Genomic DNA, 22469 nt, shown 5'->3' with positions numbered 1-22469 from the left:
GCCATAGTCATAGACTCATTCAGACCAGCAGGCGCAGGGAACCCCACCATAACATCTTTAATGGCCTCAGAAAGGCCATCTCTAAACTTTGCAGCCAGAGCGCACTCATTCCACTGAGTAAGTACCGACCACTTCCGAAATTTTTGACAATATATTTCTGCTTCATCTTGCCCCTGAGAGAGGGCCAACAAAGCTTTTTCAGCCTGAATCTCTTGGTTAGGTTCCTCATAGAGCAAACCCAATGCCAGAAAAAACGCATCTGCATTAAGCAACGCAGGGTCCCCTGGTGCCAATGCAAATGCCCAATCCTGAGGGTCACCCCGCAGGAAAGATATAATTATCTTGACTTGCTGAGCAGGGTCTCCAGAGGAGCGAGATTTCAAAGAAAGAAACAACTTGCAATTGTTCCTAAAATTCAGAAAACGAGATCTATCTCCAGAAAAAAACTCTGGGACAGGAATTCTAGGTTCAGACATAGGAGCATGTACAACAAAATCCTGTATATTTTGAACCTTAGTGGCAAGATTATTCAGGCTGGAAGCCAAACTCTGGACGTCCATGATAAACAGCTGAGATCAGAGCCATTCAAAGATTAAGAGGAGGAGGAAGTAGCCAGGCTGCAATAAGGCTAGGCAGCAAACTCTGAGGGGAAAAAAAAAAAAAAAACTTCCTCAGACTACTTATCCTCCTTCTTCAGCCAATACAATTAACACTTTGTGGGCCGGTTATACTGTCATGATCCCAATGGCAGGGGATCACAAAAAGGACAAGCACAGATACAAACAAGCTCTAGGGCGATGGAACCTGAGCTGACCGCGACCCTGAACCTAACACACAAATAAAAGTAGCCGGGGAACGTGCCTACGATGATCCTAGACGTCTCGCTCCAGCCGAAGATCTAACTTCCCCTATCAGAAGAAACACAGACCTCTCTTGCCTCCAGAGAAATACCCCACAGCAAATAGCAGCCCCCCACATATAATGACGGTGAAATGAGAGGAAAGCACATACGTAGTATGAAAACAGTTTCAGCAAAATGAGGCCCGCCAAAGCTAGACAGCAGAGGATACAAAAGTGAACTGCGCGGTCAGCGAAAAACCCTTCAAAAAACCATCCTGAAATTACTTGAACTCATGTGCCAACTCATGGTACATGAAAAGCAATTTCAGCCCACTAGAGCAACCAGCAGCAGAGAATCACATATCTGCAGGCTGGACTAAAAACCAAATTAAGCAAAACACAAAACAGGAAAATCCAAAATTAGCTTGTCCAGAAGGTTCTAGGAGCAGGGAGCAGAGGTAACAAGACACACTGGATACATTGATAACCGGCGAGGAAATGCCAGCAAAGCCAGGTTAAATAGGAAACTCCCATATGCTGATGGAACAGGTGGAACCCAGAAACCCAGGAAAGACAAGTCACCCAGTACCATCAGTAACCACCAGAGGGAGCCCAAAAACAGAACTCACAACACAAATCCCTCCATCCCCACTCCAATTGTCCCCACACATAATAAATCCCCTCATCCCCACTCAAATTGTCCCCACACACAATAAATCCCCTCCATCCCCACTCCAATTGTCCCCACACATAATAAATCCCCCTATCCTCACTCAAATTGTCCCCACACACAATAAATCCCTCCATCCCCACTCAAATTCTCCCTACACATAATAAATCCCCTCATATTCTCCACACACATAATAAATCCCCCATCCCCAAATTGTCCCCCCATGCACTTAATCTTCAGTGTCTTCTGCTCCACTGGAGCTCTTACCACCAGTGTTCGCCTCTGCAGCATGAGTGAGCAACATCAGCAGCGTGATCACATGATCTGATCACGCTGCTCACGTCGCTCTGACCCAGCAGTCAGAGCCTCAATTGTACTCACTTCTGAAAGATGTGAGTACAATTGATCCCTGGGCAGGGGTGGACACTGAAAGCTTGGGGCCCCTGTGCAAGAACTGTGTCTGGGCCCCCTCCTTTTATGGCAACAAAGCTATATATATACAGTATATAGCCACACACAAATCTATGTGTGTATCTTACATACTGTATATACTCGAGTATAAGCCAACCCGAGCATAAGCCGAGGCACCTAATTTTGCCCCAAAAAACTGGGTAAGCTTATCAACTCGAGAATAAGCCGGGTATGTATTGTCCCCTCACTCCTATCCCAGTAAGTGAGGTTCCCCCATCCTGTCCTGCTCTATGTGGCTCCCCTGTTGTATACATGGCTCCCGCCTCCCATCCTTGTATGTATGGCTCAGCTTCCCCCCCATCCTGTATGTATGGTTCAGCTTCCCCCCATCTTGTATGTATGGCTCAGCTTCTCCCCCATCTTGCATGAATGGCTCAGCTTCCCCCCTCCCATCTTGTATGTATGGCTCAGCTTCCCGCCCACCTTGTTTGTATGGCTCAGCTTCCCCCCTCCCATCTTTTATGTATTGCTCTGCTCCCCCCCCATCTTGTATGTATGGCTCAGCTTCCCCCCTCCCATCTTGTATGAATGGCTAGCTTCCCCCCTCCCATCTTTTATGAATGGCTCAGCTTCCCCCCTCCCTTCTTATATGTATGGTTCAGATTCCCCCCTCCCATCTTGTATGTATGGATCAGCTTCCCCCCTCCCATCTTTTATGTATTGCTCTGCTTCCCCCTCCCATCTTGTATGTATGGCTCAGCTTCCCCCCTCCCATCTTGTATGAATGGCTAGCTTCCCCCTCCCATCTTGTATGAATGACTCAGATTCCCCCCCTCCCATCTTGTATGTATGGCTCAGCTTCTCCCCCTCCCATCTTGTATGTAAGGCTCAGCTTCCCCCCCTCCCATCCTGTATGTATGGCTCATGTGGGAGTTGACCCTGGACTTTAATTTAATAAATAAAAAAAAAACAGAGCAAAAAACTTGCTCAGGTGTCGTCCCCCCGCATCGTCCCGCCCTAGGCATGGCCCTGACTGCACCCATAAATAAATTCATTGAGAGGTGTAGTTTGTAAAATAAGGTCACTTAAGGAGGGGTTCCGCTGTTCTGGCACCAAAGGGCCTCTGCCAATATGACATGGCAAGCATAAACCATTCCAGAAAAATCTGAACTTCAATATGACAATCCTTCCCTTCTGAGTTTTCCCACTGTGCCACAAAAGTAGTTTTCGACCACATATGGAATATTGGCATACTCAAGAGAAATTGAGTAAAACATTGCACTGTTTATTTTCTTCTATTATCCCTTTTCAAAAATTAAAAACTTGGGGCCAAAGCAACATTTTATTAGAAAAAATGGTAATTTTTCATTTACTCAGCCCAATGTGAAACAATTCTGTGAATCTCCTAAAAGGTAAAAATGCTCACTACACCCCTAGATGAATTCCACGGGAGGTGTAGTTTAGAAAATTGGATCACTTGTGAGGGTTTCTAATGTTTTGTCACATTTGAAGAGCCCCTGACATGACAAAACATTAGAGACCCCATAACTGAATCAATTTTGTAAACTACACCTCATGTGGAATTAATCTAGGGGTGTAGTGAGCATTTTTACCTTATTGTTCTATTCCAGCCAAAAATTGAGCTCCAGAATTCAGTTGGTGCTCTTTCCCTTCTGAGTCCTGACGTGAACCCAAACAGTAATTTTCCACCACATATGGAGTATCGGTGTACTCAGCAGAAATTGCACAACAAATTCCATAGTCTATTTTCTCTTTTTACCCTTGTGAAAATGCAAAACTTGAGGCCAGAGCAACATTTTTTCCATTTTCACGGCTCAGCGTTATAAAATTCGGTGAAGCACCTGTTGGTTCAATGTGCTCACCACACCTCTAGATAAGTGACTTGAGGGGTCTAGTTTTTGTATTGTGGCTACTTGTGGTGGGTTTCCACTGTTTAGGCACATCAGGGGTTCTTCAAACACGACATGCCGTGCCCCCAAAAAGTAGATTTTGACCACATATAGTGCATCAGCACGCTCTAGCGAAATTGCACAACAAATTATATGTTCCTATATATCCTGTTACTATTGTGAAAATGCAAAACTTGCTGCTAAATCAACATTTTTGATAGAAAAAGTAAAGTTTTATTTTTTTCCTTCCAGATTGCTTCAATTATTATGAAGCACTTGAAGGATTAATAAATAGTGATGAGTGAATATACTAGTTACTCGAGATTTCTCGAGCATGCTCGGGGGTCCTCCGAGTATTTTTTAGTGCTCGGAGTTTTAGTTTTTATTGCCGCAGCTGAATGATTTACATCTGTTAGCCATCATAAGTACATGTGGCGATTCCCTAGCAACCAGGCAAACCCCACATGTACTTATGCTGGCTATCAGATGTAAATCATTCAGCTGCGGCAAGAAAAACTAAAACTCCGAGCACTAAAAAATACTCAGAGGACCCCCGAGCATGCTTGAAAAATCTCGAGTAACGAGAATATTCGCTCATCACTATTAATAAACTTATTAAATGTGGTTTTGAGCACTTTGAAGGGTGCAGTTTTTAAAATGGTATCACTTTTGGGTATTTTCTGTCAGATAGGCCCCTCATAGTCACTTCAAATGTGATGTGATCCGTAAAAAATTGGTTTTGTAAATTTTGTTGGAAAAATGAGAAATTTCTGATTAACTTTTAACCCTTCTAACTTTGTAACTCAAAAAAGTTTTTAAAATGATGCTGATGCAAAGTAGACATGTGGCAAATGATATTTATTAAATACCTTGTGTGATATAACTATTTGGTTTACGGGCATAAGAATTAAAATTTGAAAATTGTTTTTCCAAACAATTTTGTTAACATTTTCAACCAAATCAAGACATAAAGAGAGCAAGGTTAACATAAATGCAATGGCATGAAACATTCATGAAGCATAAAAGTAAAAATAGAATAAAATAAAATAACAAAACAATAAATACAGTAAATTCTTATGGAAATATTTCCAGCCAGCGAGACCATTTTTTCAGAAAGGAAGGAAAGCAGCCATTCAGTAACGCCAATTTTTGTTCATAGGATTTATGCAAAGCCAGTTTGTCCATAATTTCTTGTGAGCAGGGTATTTTAGAAGATTTCCAAAAAAAAGCAATAGCATTCTTAGAAACTAAAAGCAGATGTATGAGTTTCCTAAAAGGTGGAGTCAATTGATCTGCATTCAACAAAAGCAGGGCCAACTGAGGAGACAGAGAAAAATCAGAACGTATTAATATAATAGAAATAAGAGAAGAGATTTCATCCCAAAAAGGTCTAATACGTGGACAAAACCAAAACAAATGGGAAAGGCTAGCATAATGTCCACAATCCCTCCAACAGAGAGGGAATTGGAAGAATTAATAAATGCTAAGTGAGACGGTGAATAATACCACCTAGAGAAAAGTTTAAAATAAGACTCATGAAGAGCCATGGACATGGTGGCAGAATAAGTCAAGGACATGGCCAGTTCCCAATCATCTAGAGCTACAGAAAGATTCAAAGTAGATTCCCATTTGCTCATGTATGGGGATTTTATAATTTTGAAATCGTTATTAAACCACTGGCAGACATATTGTGTAGACCAAAATATGCTATGACCGGAGTTGCATAAAATATTAATCACCGGCTCCGATAAAGGAGGACGACCAGTCACCAGTGGCCTCAAAAAATCCTTTAAAATAGTAAACTGCATAAAAGCCGATGAGGGAACACCAAACCTACTTTTAAGGTGGGTAAATGAAACAAACTTGTTACCATCAAAGATGTCATGTAGTTTAGAGATTCCCCAGTCAACCCAACTTGAATGCAGATCAAACGAGAAAACAGCAGCCAAAAAAGAGAGGGGAAGTCTCAGCATAAGTTCCATCCCAGTGAAACCACTTTTAATTTTGAGAAATTTCTGCCATGCCACAAGAACAGCTACAAATATCGGATGGTCAGACCGAAGCAAATACTTAGAGGTGAATAAATTGATAATAATATTACAAGGTAGAGAATTTCTATTAAAATATAATTCCAATTCCACCCATGAAGGTGTATGATCTGCAGACCACCAATATAGACTCTGTTTAATTAAATTAGAGAAATAATAGGCCGAAACATTAGGTAGACCCATACCCCCACGCAATTTATTTTTATACAGTTAACTAGAGGCTATACGAGCTCTCTTGTTGCCCCAAACAAACAGATTGAGGTGTGTCTGCAAACTGGTCAAATAGGATGTAGAAATAAGTAAAGGAAGGGACCTGAAGATATAGAGGATCTTGGGAAGAATTATTGATTTTACAATAAGGCACCTTCCCCATCACGATAATACTTTATCATCATAAAATCTAAGCTCTTTAGAAATGGAAGCAATACGAGAATCCAAATTGCTGGGAATCAAGGAGATAAGGTTTCTAGAAAATCTCAGACCCAAATAAACAATATCTATCTCCGCCCAACCCCAAGGCGAAATAACCTTTATACTCCGGATTTGAGAATCAGTGAGGTTAAATTGAAAAATTTTCGACTTGGATTTGTTTATTTTAAAATACGAAAAAAAGAAATTTTTTTTTAAGAAGGGTTTGCAAATGTGGAATAGAACGACAAGGATTGATAAGGGACAGGAGAATCTCATCAGCATATAAACTGATTTTGAATTCCTTACGATCCATGCGAACTCCCTCTATGGAGGGATTATCTCTAATGAGCTGGGCTAATGGCTCTATGGCAAGGGCAACAAGCAGTGGAGAAAGGGGGCAACCCTGCCGAGTACCATTAGAGATTGGAAATGGGGAAGAAAAGTGATTATTAATATAAATTTTTGCCTGAGGATCGGAATATAAAGCCATAATTTTATTTATAACTAGATGGCAGCCCGATTCTAAAGAATCGGGAGTCTAGAATCCATATATACTTTATTTATTCAAATGTAAGAATAATACAATTAATAAATAATAGTAAGAAAGAACAAAAATAATAGGCAGTATATGGAGAAAACACCAAACAAAAGTTCAAAATTGGTGTGAAAATGTCACTGAACCACTTCACAACTAAATATATATAGTTTTGGTAAATGGTATTATCATTTTTTTGACGAAATTCGGCAGGAGCTTGAAGAGCAACGTCACTGGGCCCGCCTCCACGCAGTAGAAACTTGCTGTGAGGTAAAAATTCAAAAATCACACCAAAATGGCGGGCGGATGGTGTCACAGTACGGCACGTTTCTGATTGGTCGCTCGCAGCAGGCGGCAACCAATCAGACACTGGACACTGTTGACGTCACTTATCTCCGGACATTAGCTCCGGACATTAGCTCCGGACATTAGCTCCGGACATTATCTCCGCACATTAGCTCCGGACATTAGCTCCGGACAAAGCCACGGAAGTTGGCACAAATTGCAGGAAGTAGTATTCTATGCAATTAATCTCCGGACATTAGCTCCGGACATTAGCTCCGGACATTAGCTCCGGACAAAGCCACGGAAGTTGGCACAAATTGCAGGAAGTAGTATTCTAGGCAATTAATCTCCGGACATTAGCTCCGGACATTAGCTCCGGACATTAGCTCCGGACAAAGCCACGGAAGTTGGCACAAATTGCAGGAAGTAGTATTCTAGGCAATTATATATTAGAAGTCCAAATCAAAGCCAAATTTTTGTAGGGAACATTTGAGAAAAGTCCAATTTAAGCGATCAAATGCTTTCTCTGCATCAAGGGAAATTAAAGTGGAGTTAATTTTTCAGGAATTAATTAATATAATAATATTTGTCAGCCTTCTGGTACCTTCAATGGATTGCTGGTGCTTGAGAAATCCAATCTGGTCTGTGGAAATTGGGCAAAATAAGGTTAAGGCGGTTAGACTTTGGAATAAATTTTGAGATCGGTATTAATTAATGAAATGGGATGGTAATTAAGTATTTGATCAGGACTATTATGAGGCTTGGGAATAAGTATAATTGTGGCATTCAAATTTTCCCTAGGAAAAGAACCAATGGACGCAGCAGCATTGAAAATTTGAACTAAATTGGGGACAAGAATTTCACGGAATGATTTATAATTATTATTGCTATAACCATCAGGACCAGGGGCCTTATAAGAATTCATTTGTTTTATTGTGTCAGTAATCTCTTCTGCAGTAAAAGGAGCAGCCAAAAAGTCTGCATCCATGGACGCCGGGCACTGACTGCGGGGAGTAAGGAGCGGCCATTTTCTTCCGGACTGTGCCCGTCGCTGATTGGTCGTGGCTGTTTTGCCGCGACCAATCAGCGACTTGGATTTCCATGACAGACAGAGGCCACGACCAATGAATATCCGTGACAGAAAGAAGGACAGACAGAAAGACGGAAGTGACCCTTAAACAATTATATAGTAGATTATTATTTATATTATATTAATCAAAAACAACTCCCACCTTTTTAAAAGTAACTGCTAAAAGGAAATGGACAAAAAAGACCTTTTCAGGCAATAAAAATACCCACCCCTTCCCCACCCTCAATGAAACCAAGCAAGCAGTAAGTCAATATTATGCAAAGACAGAGCAGCTGTAATCTTCTGCAGCCTTCAGAAGATGGCCGCAGTCAGGGGTGATGTCACCGCCAAAGGAGGAGAAGCCGGCGAACTGATGGAAACAGCGGTCCGTGACTGGATCTTCCCGGGTGATGTGCCCAATGAAAACAGAAGCAAAATAGATCCCAGACCCCCCGGTTCACAAGGGGCAACCCGAAGGAAGTTTTCTGAAGTGGATCCGAAGCACTTACAAGAATATCGCAGGCAGCGATGACACCACTGTAGCGGAGGAAGCTGGCGCCTAGAACGGTCCGTGGTAGAAGCTTCACCCCTGGAGTTCCAGGTGCAAATACAGTTAAAAGGGGGTGAAACCCCCCAGTGGGGTAGGGGCACACCCAAGGAAGGTGATCCGTTGTAGTTTGTGATACCGCCCAATTAATGGTGACGTCACTGAGATGGAGGAAGATGGTGCCTGGAGCGGTCCCTGACAGAATCTTCACCCCCTGTGTGCCAGGTCCAAACGTAGTCAAAAGGGGGCGAGAAACCCCTGTTGGGTAGGGGCACACCTAAGGAAGATCGAGGGAGGTGTTTCTTGGTAGTCTGTCACACCGCCCGATTAGTGGTGACGTCACTGAAAGAAAAAATGCCGGACCACCAGCACTTATGACAAGCCGTGACAGGGCCCTCAAAGATGATGTACCTGGTACAAAATCAATCAAAAAAGAGTAAAAAAAAAACCCAGATGACCAGGGGCAACCCCAAAAAACTCCTCCAGTGGTATTATTAATAGAAATTAACACAATGTCTTCAGCAGAGCAATAGAGATTACTACTGAGGTAACCGTAGCAACCTCACCGACACCAGGTAAAACAGGTAAACCAGAAAAAAACCACTCAAAGCATGAATTGTTTTAAAAATGTCATAAATCCACACAAATATATATAAAAAATAAAAAACACAATGTTTAAAAAGAAAAATTGTAGCCCTGTACTTTATTTTACTTCAGAAAATAAGTCACTCCCAGGGACAAGCCGTTTGATGATGCCATTTTAAGTCTGTCATCTTCAAAACAGGATAAACAATCCTAAGATTATCCGATTAAAGCGAAAAATGTCTCAAAATGTGCACAATAAATTTCTGAATAAAAGTAAATATGAATGGAAGTAAAAATTTTCAAAACAGATCGCGTTATATGTTGCGTTAGACGGTTACCTCAGGAGCTCGCACGTTTTGCGACTTAGATCATCTGCACCTATGCCACGCCCCAAAATTTGAAAATTGTGAAATTTCCCCAAAATTCCGATATTTTCACAAATAAACACAAAAATATTGACCGAAATTTATCGCTAACGTGAAGTAGAATGTGCTGCAAAAAAACCCAATAACGTATTCATTGGAATACGTTGAAGCGTTCCAGAGTTGTTACCAAATAAATGGCCAATGGTCAGGATTGTAAAACCTAGCCTGGTCAGGAAGGTGAAAACAGGTTTGTGGTGAAGGGGTTCATTATCTGAATCTGTAGTTTGGGATAGAAAGACTCCCCTATAGCTGAACTACAATAGTTCATAATATGTTTCAGTCCTGATCCCCTTCTGCATTTTATGAAGGCAACTTAGTGGATACAACGGTGTTCACTAAAGATTCCATATCTGAATCTGTCCCATTTTTACACCCCTGGATATTATTACATCTCTTTTCAACCAGTGATGTTTAAACACTAGAAATATAACATAGTGTGGAAATGTTAATAGATTTTAGATAGTGTCTTCGTTATTAAACTTCCCCTTTTTAACAGGTTTTTATGAAAGCCTTTCTCAAACACTATTAACACTTCCTTGAGGAATCAGCTTTTCCTATCAAGTTTTAATTTTCAGGACCAAGGTTAGTAACTGAAGAGAAAGATGGGATTCTTCAGGCGACAAAAGTAGCAACATCCAGAGAAATTAAGTTGGTAGAATTTAAAGTCTCTGTAGGGAAAAGATGAGTCAACACTTATTTCCCATCTCCCAGGGGGGCAACTCATTGTCAGAGCTGGTAGCATAGCCCGGCGTTAACACTACAGTTATAAAACTTAATGCTAGAAGCTTATCTTATCTGCATAGCGTTTTTCAAACTGTTTATATAGATTTATTTTGATTCTTATCGCATATCTAATTACATCCTAACCAGCTCGTTTCCCTGGTTGCCATTTCTTATAAGATATTACAGTTATCTGGCAGATGCAGCCTGCTCAGCCTCAGACATCTTTTTTTTTTTTTAAATAATTTTGCTTGTTTTTTTTATGTTGCGGCATGGATTTTAGTGTTCTACAGTTGGATTAGTATACTGCTGTTTCTAAGGTCAGCTTATTCCAGATGTTAAACTTGGATATTAGCTATATCTTATAGCAGGGAATGCATAATCGGCACATATAAGTCACTACTTTCTTGCTTTCTTGTACACATTATTTCTTATGTTTATTGTAAGTTAAGAATATCAGTTCCAAAAACAATTTTACAAGGCAAAGTTTAAAAGTTCTAATGAATAATTGAATATATATATATATATATATATATATATATATATATATATATATATATATATATATATATATATAAAATCTATATTATATATTTGAATTTAACTACCATGCCTAATCACCATGACCTTCTGTCCTTTTGATAAAATGTTGCTTATATTGAGGCGAGCGTCACCCGAGCGCATAAAAAAAACTCAGCAGATTTTCATCCAGAAAACTTGGATGATTTTTTTCCTTACTTCATTTATTGTACAGCAGCAATTATTAACAATTTACAAAACCATTTACAGCCTCCTATGTTAAAGAATTACAATATATCCATAAAGAATTGGTACTATACTGTGGCTCCATATGGCAATAGAAGCAATTTATAGCTTTCCCAAATCATCCAATGTAATGCTTATTAGACAATTGTGAGTGTAGCAAAAGTGTGTTTTGAAGCCGAATTATTGTGATGATTCACTATTTAGAGTTTTTTTGACATGTGCTATATTATTAGATATAAGAAACAATACCTTAGATGATTTGGGAAAGCTGGATACCGCTTCCACTTATGAAAAGCCTAGGTGTCTGATTCTACACAAGGTTTGCTTCCCAGCAACTCAGGACATTTAAAATAGTGGTCTGAAACTAACACTGATTTCATCTTAAATCTCTGTCTATTTAATGTAATAATCTAAGCTCTTTTCTAATATACTATAATTAAAAATTCCTTACCGTTTCCTCTACATGCTATCTTCTGCTTTATTTATTTATGTTTGCCAACTTCCTGTTTGTTAACGCTTTGTTTGAGAATCCCCAGTGCATGCTGGGATGCTCAAACGAGACATCATTAGGGGACAGAGGCTGCTGCAGAGACTGCAGCTTCTGTCCCCACCTTGAAATGAAGCGTCATCATGACTTTAGTTTCAGGAACTGGGCTAGTCAATGCTGTGCTGAGCATCAGTTATCAATTTCACCAGGCTCAGTAGGCTCTTGTCACTGCGCAATATTGTGTTTAAACAAAACAAAAGAACACATGGAAACAACATAGAGGTATGACACACATATGCAAATACAGCAATGTAAAGGTAAGCATTGTGGATGATACTCGATGGTGTGTGTATCTCTCCCAGAAAGTTAAGCTGGGCGAGATATTAATAGCTGGGTAGTACTTGGTGGTGCACCAGCTTAGGTGCTGAGCCGTTTTATTCATGAAAGTTCCGGGCCGCTTTTTATTGGAGTGATGAGGAGGATTTAGTGGTGGGACTTGTCACTCCTGCTCCCGCTACAGTACGGATTTTGCTGGAGGCTTAGCCAGCTCAGCTGAGAGAAATTGTCTGACTACAGGCACCAAAAAGGCTGAAGGAAAAGCTTCAGAGACCCACAGCCTCTGGACTTATAAGGTATATTTCTGATAAGGTTATGCATGGTGGTTAAATGGGCTAAACACTGAGCTGCTGGAGAGCCAAGCCCTGCGCACACATCCCTGTTAGCGTGAGTCAGAGGTATGGTGTATTAGTTAGCACCTAGTGGGGCAAGTCTTTGTTATTTTTTTCAGTTGCTTTATTGTTTTCTGCATTTTGACTGAAAATAAAAGCCCCAGGTTTTCTTTATATGGATTCTTTCCTTCTATGTCATGAACATGCCATCCTATGACGCCTCTATCGTGTTACAGTATAAAAAGTAAGATTTTATCATACTACAGTCTATGTGGGATGGTAAGGGCTAAACTCAGACAGTCGGTAGTCAATAATGAAAGAAAAAAGGGGAGCCAACCATAAAGTCCAAAATGTGCTCTAGTAGTATGAAATATATGCTTTATTAAACAAATTACGAAAGTAACCAAAAAGTATACAACAATGCAGGGGTGTACACACAAGATATATAAAAAGGATAAAAATATCTATAACACTAACGTGGAGATCAGGTATCAAGCCAACCTAATGCAGAATCATATATACTATGGTGTGTGCACACAAATTTGTATGTTAATGTATATAGCTGATCAAACATGTAGACATATTCTGTGTACATTAATGTTATGAATGGGCAAGGTGTAGTCAAGTGATAGTGTAAACAGTGCTCACTGCAATAAAAGAACCAAGGGACCCCCGACTGAGTGGCGCTCACCCCACCCCATTTTTTTAATGCACAGTGACAGTGCGCTCCCTCATAGGCTCATATTAGGAGTGGCTTTGCTGCAAGTTGTAAGAAAGTTACCCAGCAAGCTGGAAATGCAGAGACCACTTTTCAGTGTGGGGTTGATCTCTGCTTTTCCTGATTTTCTGTATATATACAGTATATATACAGAAATATATATACAGTAACCATTGCACACTAAGAACAGCCCACAAGATTTGCTGTTTTTCAGAAGCTATAACCCTGTATTTGGACATCATTACTTGGTCTTCAAGATCAATCAGACTTTTACAACTTTCAACTTTTCTACTTACAATAGATAAAATCACCCCTTGCCAGTAACAACTGTAATAAAATAATCAATGTTATCCATTTCATGTGGTTTTAGTAATATGGCTGGTTGGTGTCCAGTATATAAATTAAGCTGCTCTTTACACATAAGTATAAGCAAGTCAACATGGGAAAATGCATCAGTTACCTATGATGGTGCTGCTGCTTAATTAAACAATAAAATGAAAAATAGATGAATAAATGAATAAGAGAGCACTTACTTAATGAGTAATCATTGGTTATGCAGTGGATGTTGCAATGGGTCCTTAAAGTACTACCAGAATCTTAGGGGAATGAGGAGAGAAAAAAAAAAAAAAAAAAAAAGGGGGTAAATGTTTGCATTGGTGAATATAGTGAGACTAAATAGATTTATAATATATACTCACTCAGATATTAAATGGAAATGTGCAATGAAGAGACGTGATCCCTGTGTATCTGCAATTGATGCGGGTATTGTGATGACCACGGTTGCTTAATCTTCAGAGGTTTATAGTAGATGCCCCTGCTTAGATAAATGTACAACCTTTATAGGTAATGGTGGTTTTAAATAAATGTGGTCTAGTTTTCCCAGTACACAATAAACTTACTGCTGGTGGGAGTAGCGCAGGATTCCGTTAGGTTAAGGTAGTAAGATGACCATCAGGTGCTGGCTGACAAGGATCTGATGGTCATCTTACTACCTTAACCTAACGGAATCCTGCGCTACTCCCACCAGCAGTAAGTTTATTGTGTACTGGGAAAACTAGACCACATTTATTTAAAACCACCATTACCTATAAAGGTTGTACATTTATCTAAGCAGGGGCATCTACTATAAACCTCTGAAGATTAAGCAACCGTGGTCATCACAATACCCGCATCAATTGCAGATACACAGGGATCACGTCTCTTCATTGCACATTTCCATTTAATATCTGAGTTGAGTATATATTATAAATCTATTTAGTCTCACTATATTCACCAATACAAACATTTACCCCCTTTTTTTTTTTCTCTCCTCATTCCCCTAAGATTCTGGTAGTACTTTAAGGACCCATTGCAACATCCACTGCATAACCAATGATTACTCATTAAGTAAGTGCTCTCTTATTCATTTATTCATCTATTTTTCATTTTATTGTTCGTTTTTGTAGACAGCGCAGGTGAATACCACTCTTTTTCATTTTATATACTTTACAGGTCTACACAGAACCTGTCACAATCACCAGCAGCACGCTACATTCAGCAATTTTGTTTCCCCACTAGGGACTATCAGGAGCGCCAGTGCTTTTTACTTTCTTGCTTAATTAAACAGTTGTAGAATTTTAAGAAGACACATTTAGGCTACTAATAGACTCCAGATAAAATCCAACTATAAAACAACCTACGCTGAATGACAATGATAGAACACATTAGGCAAAGAAGTGACAGTTACCGTATGGCAATACAAGCATATATTTAAAGTAAGGCATCAGGTAAACTGTTCATTGCCACATGTCTAACTTCCAAAAATCCAGGCAGTCAACTGAAATAATCAGGGGTAGTAGTGCCCATCCATACATTTCAGAAGCACAATCTTTCATTATATACAAGTCATTCACATTAATAAGTGGCCATACCTCTACCCATTGTCATGGGTGTGTCAGAGGCTGTAGACAGGTGCTCTGCATCTGACTGCAGAAGGTATCAGCTGTTTGCTTTGCAGGCTTCTTCTTGGTTCTTCTGAGTCTTGGGCCCTGTGGCAGCCTTCCCCTAGCTCTGGTTGACACACTTTGCCCTGGCATGTTTATAACTTCCAGCTTGCTGTTGGGAATTGCCGGTGATATTTCCATTTGCCTGTTGAGGCTTGGAGCTATAGCAGTCGGCTATCTTCCTCTTTGGTGTTTGAAGGACGTTTGTGTTTCTCTGTGAGTCTACTAAAGCTAAGTGTTTCCCTTGTTTGTGTTTTCCTTCTGTCTTTAGTTGTAGTGGTGATTGACTAGAGCACACCCTGTCCTTCCCTATGCAGGGGTTACTGATAGTGTCAGTCAGGAATTAGGTATCCTTCTCAGCGATAGGTGCAGAACCTATATAGGGATGTTATGGCAGACAGGGTGACATTAGATCTGCCTAGTGGTCTCCACTTCCCCCTTCTCTAGTTTTGGGTTCCATTACTCTTATCGCTTCATGTTGAACTTAGTCTTTCCTACACTGTGCGTGACACCCATAAGCCATCTTTTTTTCCAACAGTACCTAGTGGTTCTTTGTTTTAATTCTACACCCGGCATCCACAGGAAAATGATAGTATTATACAGTATGATGGTCATTTTGATGAATGAGCATCCACTTTATACATGAATAACTAAAGTTGGCCAAACTAAAAGCAACTGTCAGCTGCTCTGTGCATTGGCTCATGGAGAAAAGTTTTGAGCAGGTGACCCCATTCTCTAAGGTTCCCTTGCCCTAAAAAGAGTTATGGTTATGGGCAAGAATTATTTGATTTAGGTTTTTCACTAATATATTTGTATATTCTAGGTTAATCAAAACCTGAAATATTTTACTATATGATCCTGTAAATGATATTTTTTACGTAAAAGTGAAATGTTTCATTGTCCGAGTATCACACTGTGCTGTTGAAAGAATGTAATTAGCTGCCGTGATTTGCCCGTGTTAAAGCCATCTTCTGTGAAACACAGAAACAATTATCTATTTTTTTCCTTCTCTCTTTCTCAGGAAGGACCGAGCTCTCTTTCAGTTTATGCCCTGCGATTGGGACCGGGAGAAGAAATAGTCACATCATTGTTTAAATTTGTACAGGAGAAGAATCTGAGAGCGCCGTTTATTATTACTTGTGTGGGCAGCGTCACCAAAGCAACACTTAGGCTGGCGAACGCAGATGCGCTGAATACCAATGAGGTACCTGACAGGTCCAATGATGTACTGGCTCAGTTTAAGTCATGCATAGATATAGCAAGATGGCCGTGGAGTGTTTCAAGAGAAGTGTACTGTTCCTAATTGTGTAATTATAAGGCTTAGGTGCCAAACTACAAGCTGTTGTTGAAATCTGTTCGTTCTGTCGTTCTCAAGAAATGCAGAGAATGAGATGCATTTCCCCTGAAGGTATCCTGTCATCTTTAATTTGATATAATCTTTAATTAAACACATTGGCAATGCTAAAATGGTAAAATATGTAGGATATTTCTTATGTCACAGAGGAGATACCTCTCCTAGCACTGCCTCAATTACCATGCATACATTCGCCTTTGAAACGCTGACTGCGGTATAGCATAATAATAACATGATCCCGGTCGATAAGACAGCCATCTTCATGTATTTTATTTCCCTAATGTTTCATCAAAATGGGGGTGTCATACGAAGAATACAGAAGGATAAACAACCCATAGATTTATGGCTAAAGCATAAATGTGGCTATTTAATTATTGTCACCATGTTAAAGGCCATAAATGGCAAGTTCTGTTAATGTAAAAGAGGAAAAGTCATAATCATTGCACATTGCATATGGTAGATCACTTTTTATAAATCTGCTCCAATCCAGTCCATCCTTTTAATACTCAGGTCACACTAATGAAAGTTCTGCCAAAGAGTGATGCTCCCCAAATAGAAAAAAGGCATCACCTGGGCAGTCAACATCGCCTGCTCCATAATGTTAAAAATAAAATCTATAAGAGATCATTTAGAATCTAATAGGAATTCAATGATTCAGTGGAAATCAAGCCATGCATCTCTTCTGAGATGTGTATTTTAGTAAAAACTTAAATTTCATGTGATGTGAAATAATTCTGGAGATATTTTCTTAGAGCTCTGTGTTTTGCTACTCCTCCAGTTTTCTTAATGGAAATGTGTTAATTACTTGATAACTGGGCGTATCTACTAGAGATGCGTGAATACTTTTTGAGTGAAATTGAATTCTACTTGAATTTGTCAAAAACCCACTTTCGCCAAATTGTGGATTTTTTGTCATTCGCTTCTGCATAGATTCAGCAAGATGGCAGCGGCTGGCCACCATTTTTCTGAACCATGTAAGGCCATAAAAAAAAGTATATATATATATATTTATATATATATATATAAATCCTTATACACTCTTCACCACCCACCTCTCTGGCCCTGCTGCTCCACGCCACCGCTCGTCTGGTTCTCATCACATCTTTGTATCGCCATCGGCGGCTCTGAAATCCCTGGGCCTCTCATGGTAGACTGGGGCTTTAAGGTTTGATAGGCCTGTGAGAACTCTGAACATGTGCCAGCAAGAGTCACGGTGCACTTTGCTGATATGAGAGGCCTGGGGATTTCAGCTTGGCCGACGGCAATCTGAAGATATTATGAGGCCGGGATGGGTGGTGGTGAGGAGCGGAGGGGCCTAACAGGTGAGTATAAGGATTTTTTTTTATTTTTGATGTATTACATTTATTATGCTGTGGAGTCTGCAGAGGTCGAGACATAACAAAAGACATTCAATTCGCAGAGAATAACTTCTCCATGAGTCAAATTTTCTAGGGAAAATCGCTCGAACAGGTGAACTAGAATTTTGATTGGTAACCACCATTCCTCTTGTCAATAGTAGCTATCCTCACACAGTTTGACATTGTCAGCAATAAATGGACATCAAGAGACCCCCTTTGACAAGAGGAATAGTAATACCTTGTTTTCAATCTATTTTGACATTTCAATGGGAATAAAAGAGGAAGAGCACAATGCAGAGCAAGAAAGGATCAGACATATTGTATCTAATCTGCAATGCCTGTCCATGGACAAAAATTCATTTGGCTCCTTTATGGTGAATCTGTCACCACATTTGACCCATCTAAACAATTAATGTTGGCATACAGGATATATAGTGCTGATTAGAGTGATGCCTGTATGCATCCTATCAGATACCTTGTTGTTGATAAATCGTCTTTTATCACTTTATGTAAATTAGTGCTTCCAGGCTCTGGGGAGGGCGCTGCCTGAAACATAACTCTGCCTCCAGAGATTATTTTACATGAAGGACGAGTTACCTGTGTGATGTGTAATGGTTACCAGTGTGATATGTAATGACCACCGTCTGCTCTCCTGATCTCACTGCAGAGCTGTGTGTGATTATGACTGACACATCTGTAGGTTCCTCTCAGCTTCAGCTTCCATCTCACAGACAGACGGGATTGCAATATGGTTGCAACACAGCAGAGCTAAAGAGAAGCAAAAATGTGTTTGCAGGAAGATAAAGTTAATTTCTACTGTTCTGTGTTAATTACATGTGTCACACTGGTAACTCCCACTTCATGTACAATAATCTCTGGAAGCAGAGTTATTTTCCACGCAACATCCATCCCAGAGTCTGGAAAAGGTCATTTACATAAAGTGATAAAAGATGATTTCTCAACAACCAGATATCTGATATAAGGCATACAGGCATCACTCTCCTCAGCTGTCTATAACCTGTATGCCCATATTAATAGTTTAGATAGGTCAAATGTAGTGACAGATTCCCTTTAAACAAGTTGCCAAACATCTATGGTGTTCATGTCCTTTTTTCTATGGTGCCTGCGTCATGAGTTAACAAAGCACCATAATCTGTATAAATGTGTATACCCTTTGCTAGGTTGTAAAGGATTCAGCTGTTTACCTAAGAGCCTTTTACTTTGTGCAGAAATCACTCGAATTAGCATTTGTACAGAAGTTTCTTCTTGATCATTTCTCAGTGTAAAGTCAAACAACTGAACAATTGATCGGCAAACAATAATATAACAACTACAATAAAAAATGTAAAATCTATGTAAATGCCAATCATCCTGCTACATTGTCAATCTTCATGACATTGTGGCACTCCAAGACTTGTCTATACACCCTTTATACACAGGATGGATGGAGTGGATTTCCACATAACTGTGCAAGTGCTGATAATTGCATCATCCAGGGAAGGCAAGCAGAGAATACACCTTACCCAAGATCATTGCATGATGGAGATTTTTACATCACATCAACCCTATTTTGGGGAAAAATATATGTTTTTCTTTTTCTTCATGACACCATTGATTATGTGATTTCTTTTGAAATGTATTTGACTGAAATATATTTAATAAACATGATATATTCCTCCATAGCTTTAGTAACTAGATTGCTGCTCATGCAGAATTGCGGTAGATATAAACCCCAAGTTTTTCCCTGTCTCTGTATGTATCAAACTTACAATGAAGTGCTTTAATTCTGTCTTTCAGATCATACATTTAAAGGAAAGATTTGAAATAGTTTCTTTAGTGGGAACCTTGAATGATGCGGCACACCTCCACATCGCCCTGTCTGACAAGGATGGGAAGACCATTGGTGGCCATGCTATGGGGGATCTAGAAGTCTTCACTACTGCTGAAATAGTGATTGGAGAGCTCAATGACCTTCAATTCACTCGGGAGATGGATGAACGCACAGGCTTCCCAGAGCTCGTCATTAGTCCTTTATCAAGAAATACTAGCTCTGCCTAGCTTCTAAATTACGTGCCATTTTTAGTTGAAAACAAGAGAATGATATAAATTTCCTTGGGAGCATGTCTTTACGTTGCTCTTTGCATTATTGTATTGATTGCAGCCATTTGATCACGCACACCATAATCAGTCAAGTATGAAATACACACAACAGAATCATCCCAGTAAATTCTATAAATGTCTCGTCATTAATTTCTGCTATTTATCAGCATGAGTTGCATTTAATGTTCAGGGATTTTTCTTCTCTCATCAGCTTTGGCTAAAATGTTCTACAGGGATTTTACAAGACTGATTGGCCCAGAGAGGGTGCAGGACAGTGACAATAGCTCCTGGGGCTAATGAATGTACTGTTTGCTCTTCTTTACATGGCTCCTGCAACACTAATTGGGAGGGACAGCTCAAGCAAGCGCAGAGGAACGGCTATGTGTTATGCGTGACATGGATGTAGAGTAGCGGTTAAGTGCACAGTACTGTTCACGCTTACATATACTTCTTAAATAAATTGTTTTTTGACATTATGCATGTAAATCATTCTGTGTCATTCCAAAATAATAACAGATACCTGCACATTTTATTTATTTATTATCTGCAGTATCTATCTACAAAAAAAAAACCTGACCAGTACCCCTAAACTGAATAAAGTAAGTGTGAACAGGTGCAAGCTGCTATGTCTGCATAATATACAAATGATCGAATACAGCCGCCCCTCTAAGGTCTGAGATGTATGCAAACATTAACTATATGAAATTTGGAACGGAGGGTTTGACTGCCTCCTTTCCTGACTCCACCCATCAGCCTAAAGCTAGGATCGCAAGACTGTATTTTCTCTCATCCATGAAAATCAGTCCAAACATGCTAATCACACTCTGAATAGGATTTGATCAGAATGTGATCTGATTTTCTAGAATGTAAAGAAGATGGAAGCAAAACTTCTTTATTTTCTCCAGTCTGTCAGTATTGGTCTAAGTGTGTGAAGCAGTGACCCCTGTTACAGCTAGGAGGTGCTGTTTGTACTCCCCAGAATGCGCATGGAGGCGTACTGAGGCCATGAGGGGGTATTGCAGTCTCAGCTGTAGCTGTGATTGCAGTGGTGAAGCAGTGACCCCTGTTACAGCTAGGAGGTGCTGTTTGTACTCCCCGGAATGCGCATGGAGGCGTAGTGAGGCCATGAGGGGTATTGCAGTCTCAGCTGTAGCTGTGATTGCAGTGGTGAAGCAGTGACCCCTGTTACAGCTAGGAGGTGCTGTTTGTACTCCCCAGAATGCGCATGGAGGCGTAGTGAGGCCATGAGGGGGTATTGCAGTCTCAGCTGTAGCTGTGATTGCAGTGGTGAAGCAGTGACCCCTGTTACAGCTAGGAGGTGCTGTTTGTACTCCCCAGAATGCGCATGGAGGCGTAGTGAGGCCATGAGGGGGTATTGCAGTCTCAGCTGTAGCTGTGATTGCAGTGGTGAAGCAGTGACCCCTCTGTTACAGCTAGGAGGTGCTGTTTGTACTCCCCGGAATGCGCACGGAGGTGTAGTGAGGCCATGAGGAGGTATTGCAGTCTCAGCTGTAGCTGTTATTGCAATGGTGAAGCAGTGACCCTTGTTACAGCTAGGGGATGCTGTTTGTGCTCCCCAGAATGTGCACGGAGATGTATGTAGTCCATAGGTGTGCATGGCTGTCACGGGCGAATCGGTGACTGCAATGCAGTTTAGAAATAATAAAAATAAGTGTAGCCTTGGACATGTTATGTTCAAGACAGATGTAGGAAAAACTGGCTCTGGAATGTGAGTTTTGAAACAGACTGCAGTATGTTGTGGTGCAGTCCGTTTCATGTCCGATCTGAGTTTTCCATGTGGCAGGAAGCCACAGGTTTCTATGTTAAAAACCCTGCAGGAAAGGGTTAGTGAAGTCTTAGTGGGTCTTAGTGAGTCTGAGTTGTCTCAGTTGTGTAAGGGCCAGAGAGAGTTGATGCTTGCTACTGTGCAGAGCAGTTGGTGTTGTGGAGCACGGCCTGCAATCGAAGCCAATAGGACTGACACCCACAGTGTACACAGCTATGCAAGTCGTCCACAATAACTGGTCACAGAGGTGGATGTCCTGTGCCCAGAGGTGAACCGGAGGTGGATGTCCTGTTCCCGAAGGAGGACTGGCATGTGTAATGATTGCAACACAGGTGGATATGGTGCCCGGGTGCGATATCCTGGGCTGTGTAAGGCTGTGTGAGTAAAGAGACTGTGATACAGCAGTGCAGGACACCCACGGGAACTAGTCAGCGGAGGACTGGTATGTGTAGTGTCTGCAACATATAAAGCTGTGTACTATGTAGTGCTATGAACTGTTGTGAACTGAGCACTAATGATATGCACTTGTATGTGAATTGGACTTTAATGCTGTGAGGAAAGACATTAAAGAGACTTTTTTGTTGGAACTTTGTGGGTTACTGCCTCTTCACTGCGTACGGTGCTACCAGTAAAGCCTTACATAGTGATACAATGTTTTGTTGGATCGCACTCAGACCAGAAATATGGGTGTCTGCAAGGGTCCTGTGGGACTCTCATGAATTTGCCAATATAAGTGCTATTATCTTATTTTTATAAATTTTTTTCAATATAGCAATAATGCAATATAAATGTCAG

The 22469-nt window shown here is 40.4% G+C and overlaps 1 protein-coding gene across 1 annotated transcript in view; it reads left to right on the top strand.

The window, feature by feature from the left end:
- The window catches only part of LOC138680555 (bifunctional protein GlmU-like), a 175839-nt gene extending 153580 nt beyond the window's left edge, over positions 1–22259 (top strand). The window contains exons 3-4 of the mRNA XM_069767909.1: positions 16098–16280; positions 19586–22259. Coding sequence (XP_069624010.1) covers positions 16098–16280; positions 19586–19846 — 444 coding nt within the window. The 3' untranslated portion in view covers positions 19847–22259. The remainder of the gene's footprint in view (positions 1–16097; positions 16281–19585) is intronic.
- Positions 22260–22469: the final 210 nt, after the last annotated feature.

This window comes from Ranitomeya imitator, chromosome 5, assembly GCF_032444005.1.
Source record: "Ranitomeya imitator isolate aRanImi1 chromosome 5, aRanImi1.pri, whole genome shotgun sequence".
NCBI lineage: Eukaryota > Metazoa > Chordata > Amphibia > Anura > Dendrobatidae > Ranitomeya > Ranitomeya imitator.
Note: the sequence above shows the minus strand (reverse complement) of the source record. Positions and strands in the feature narration are given on the sequence as shown.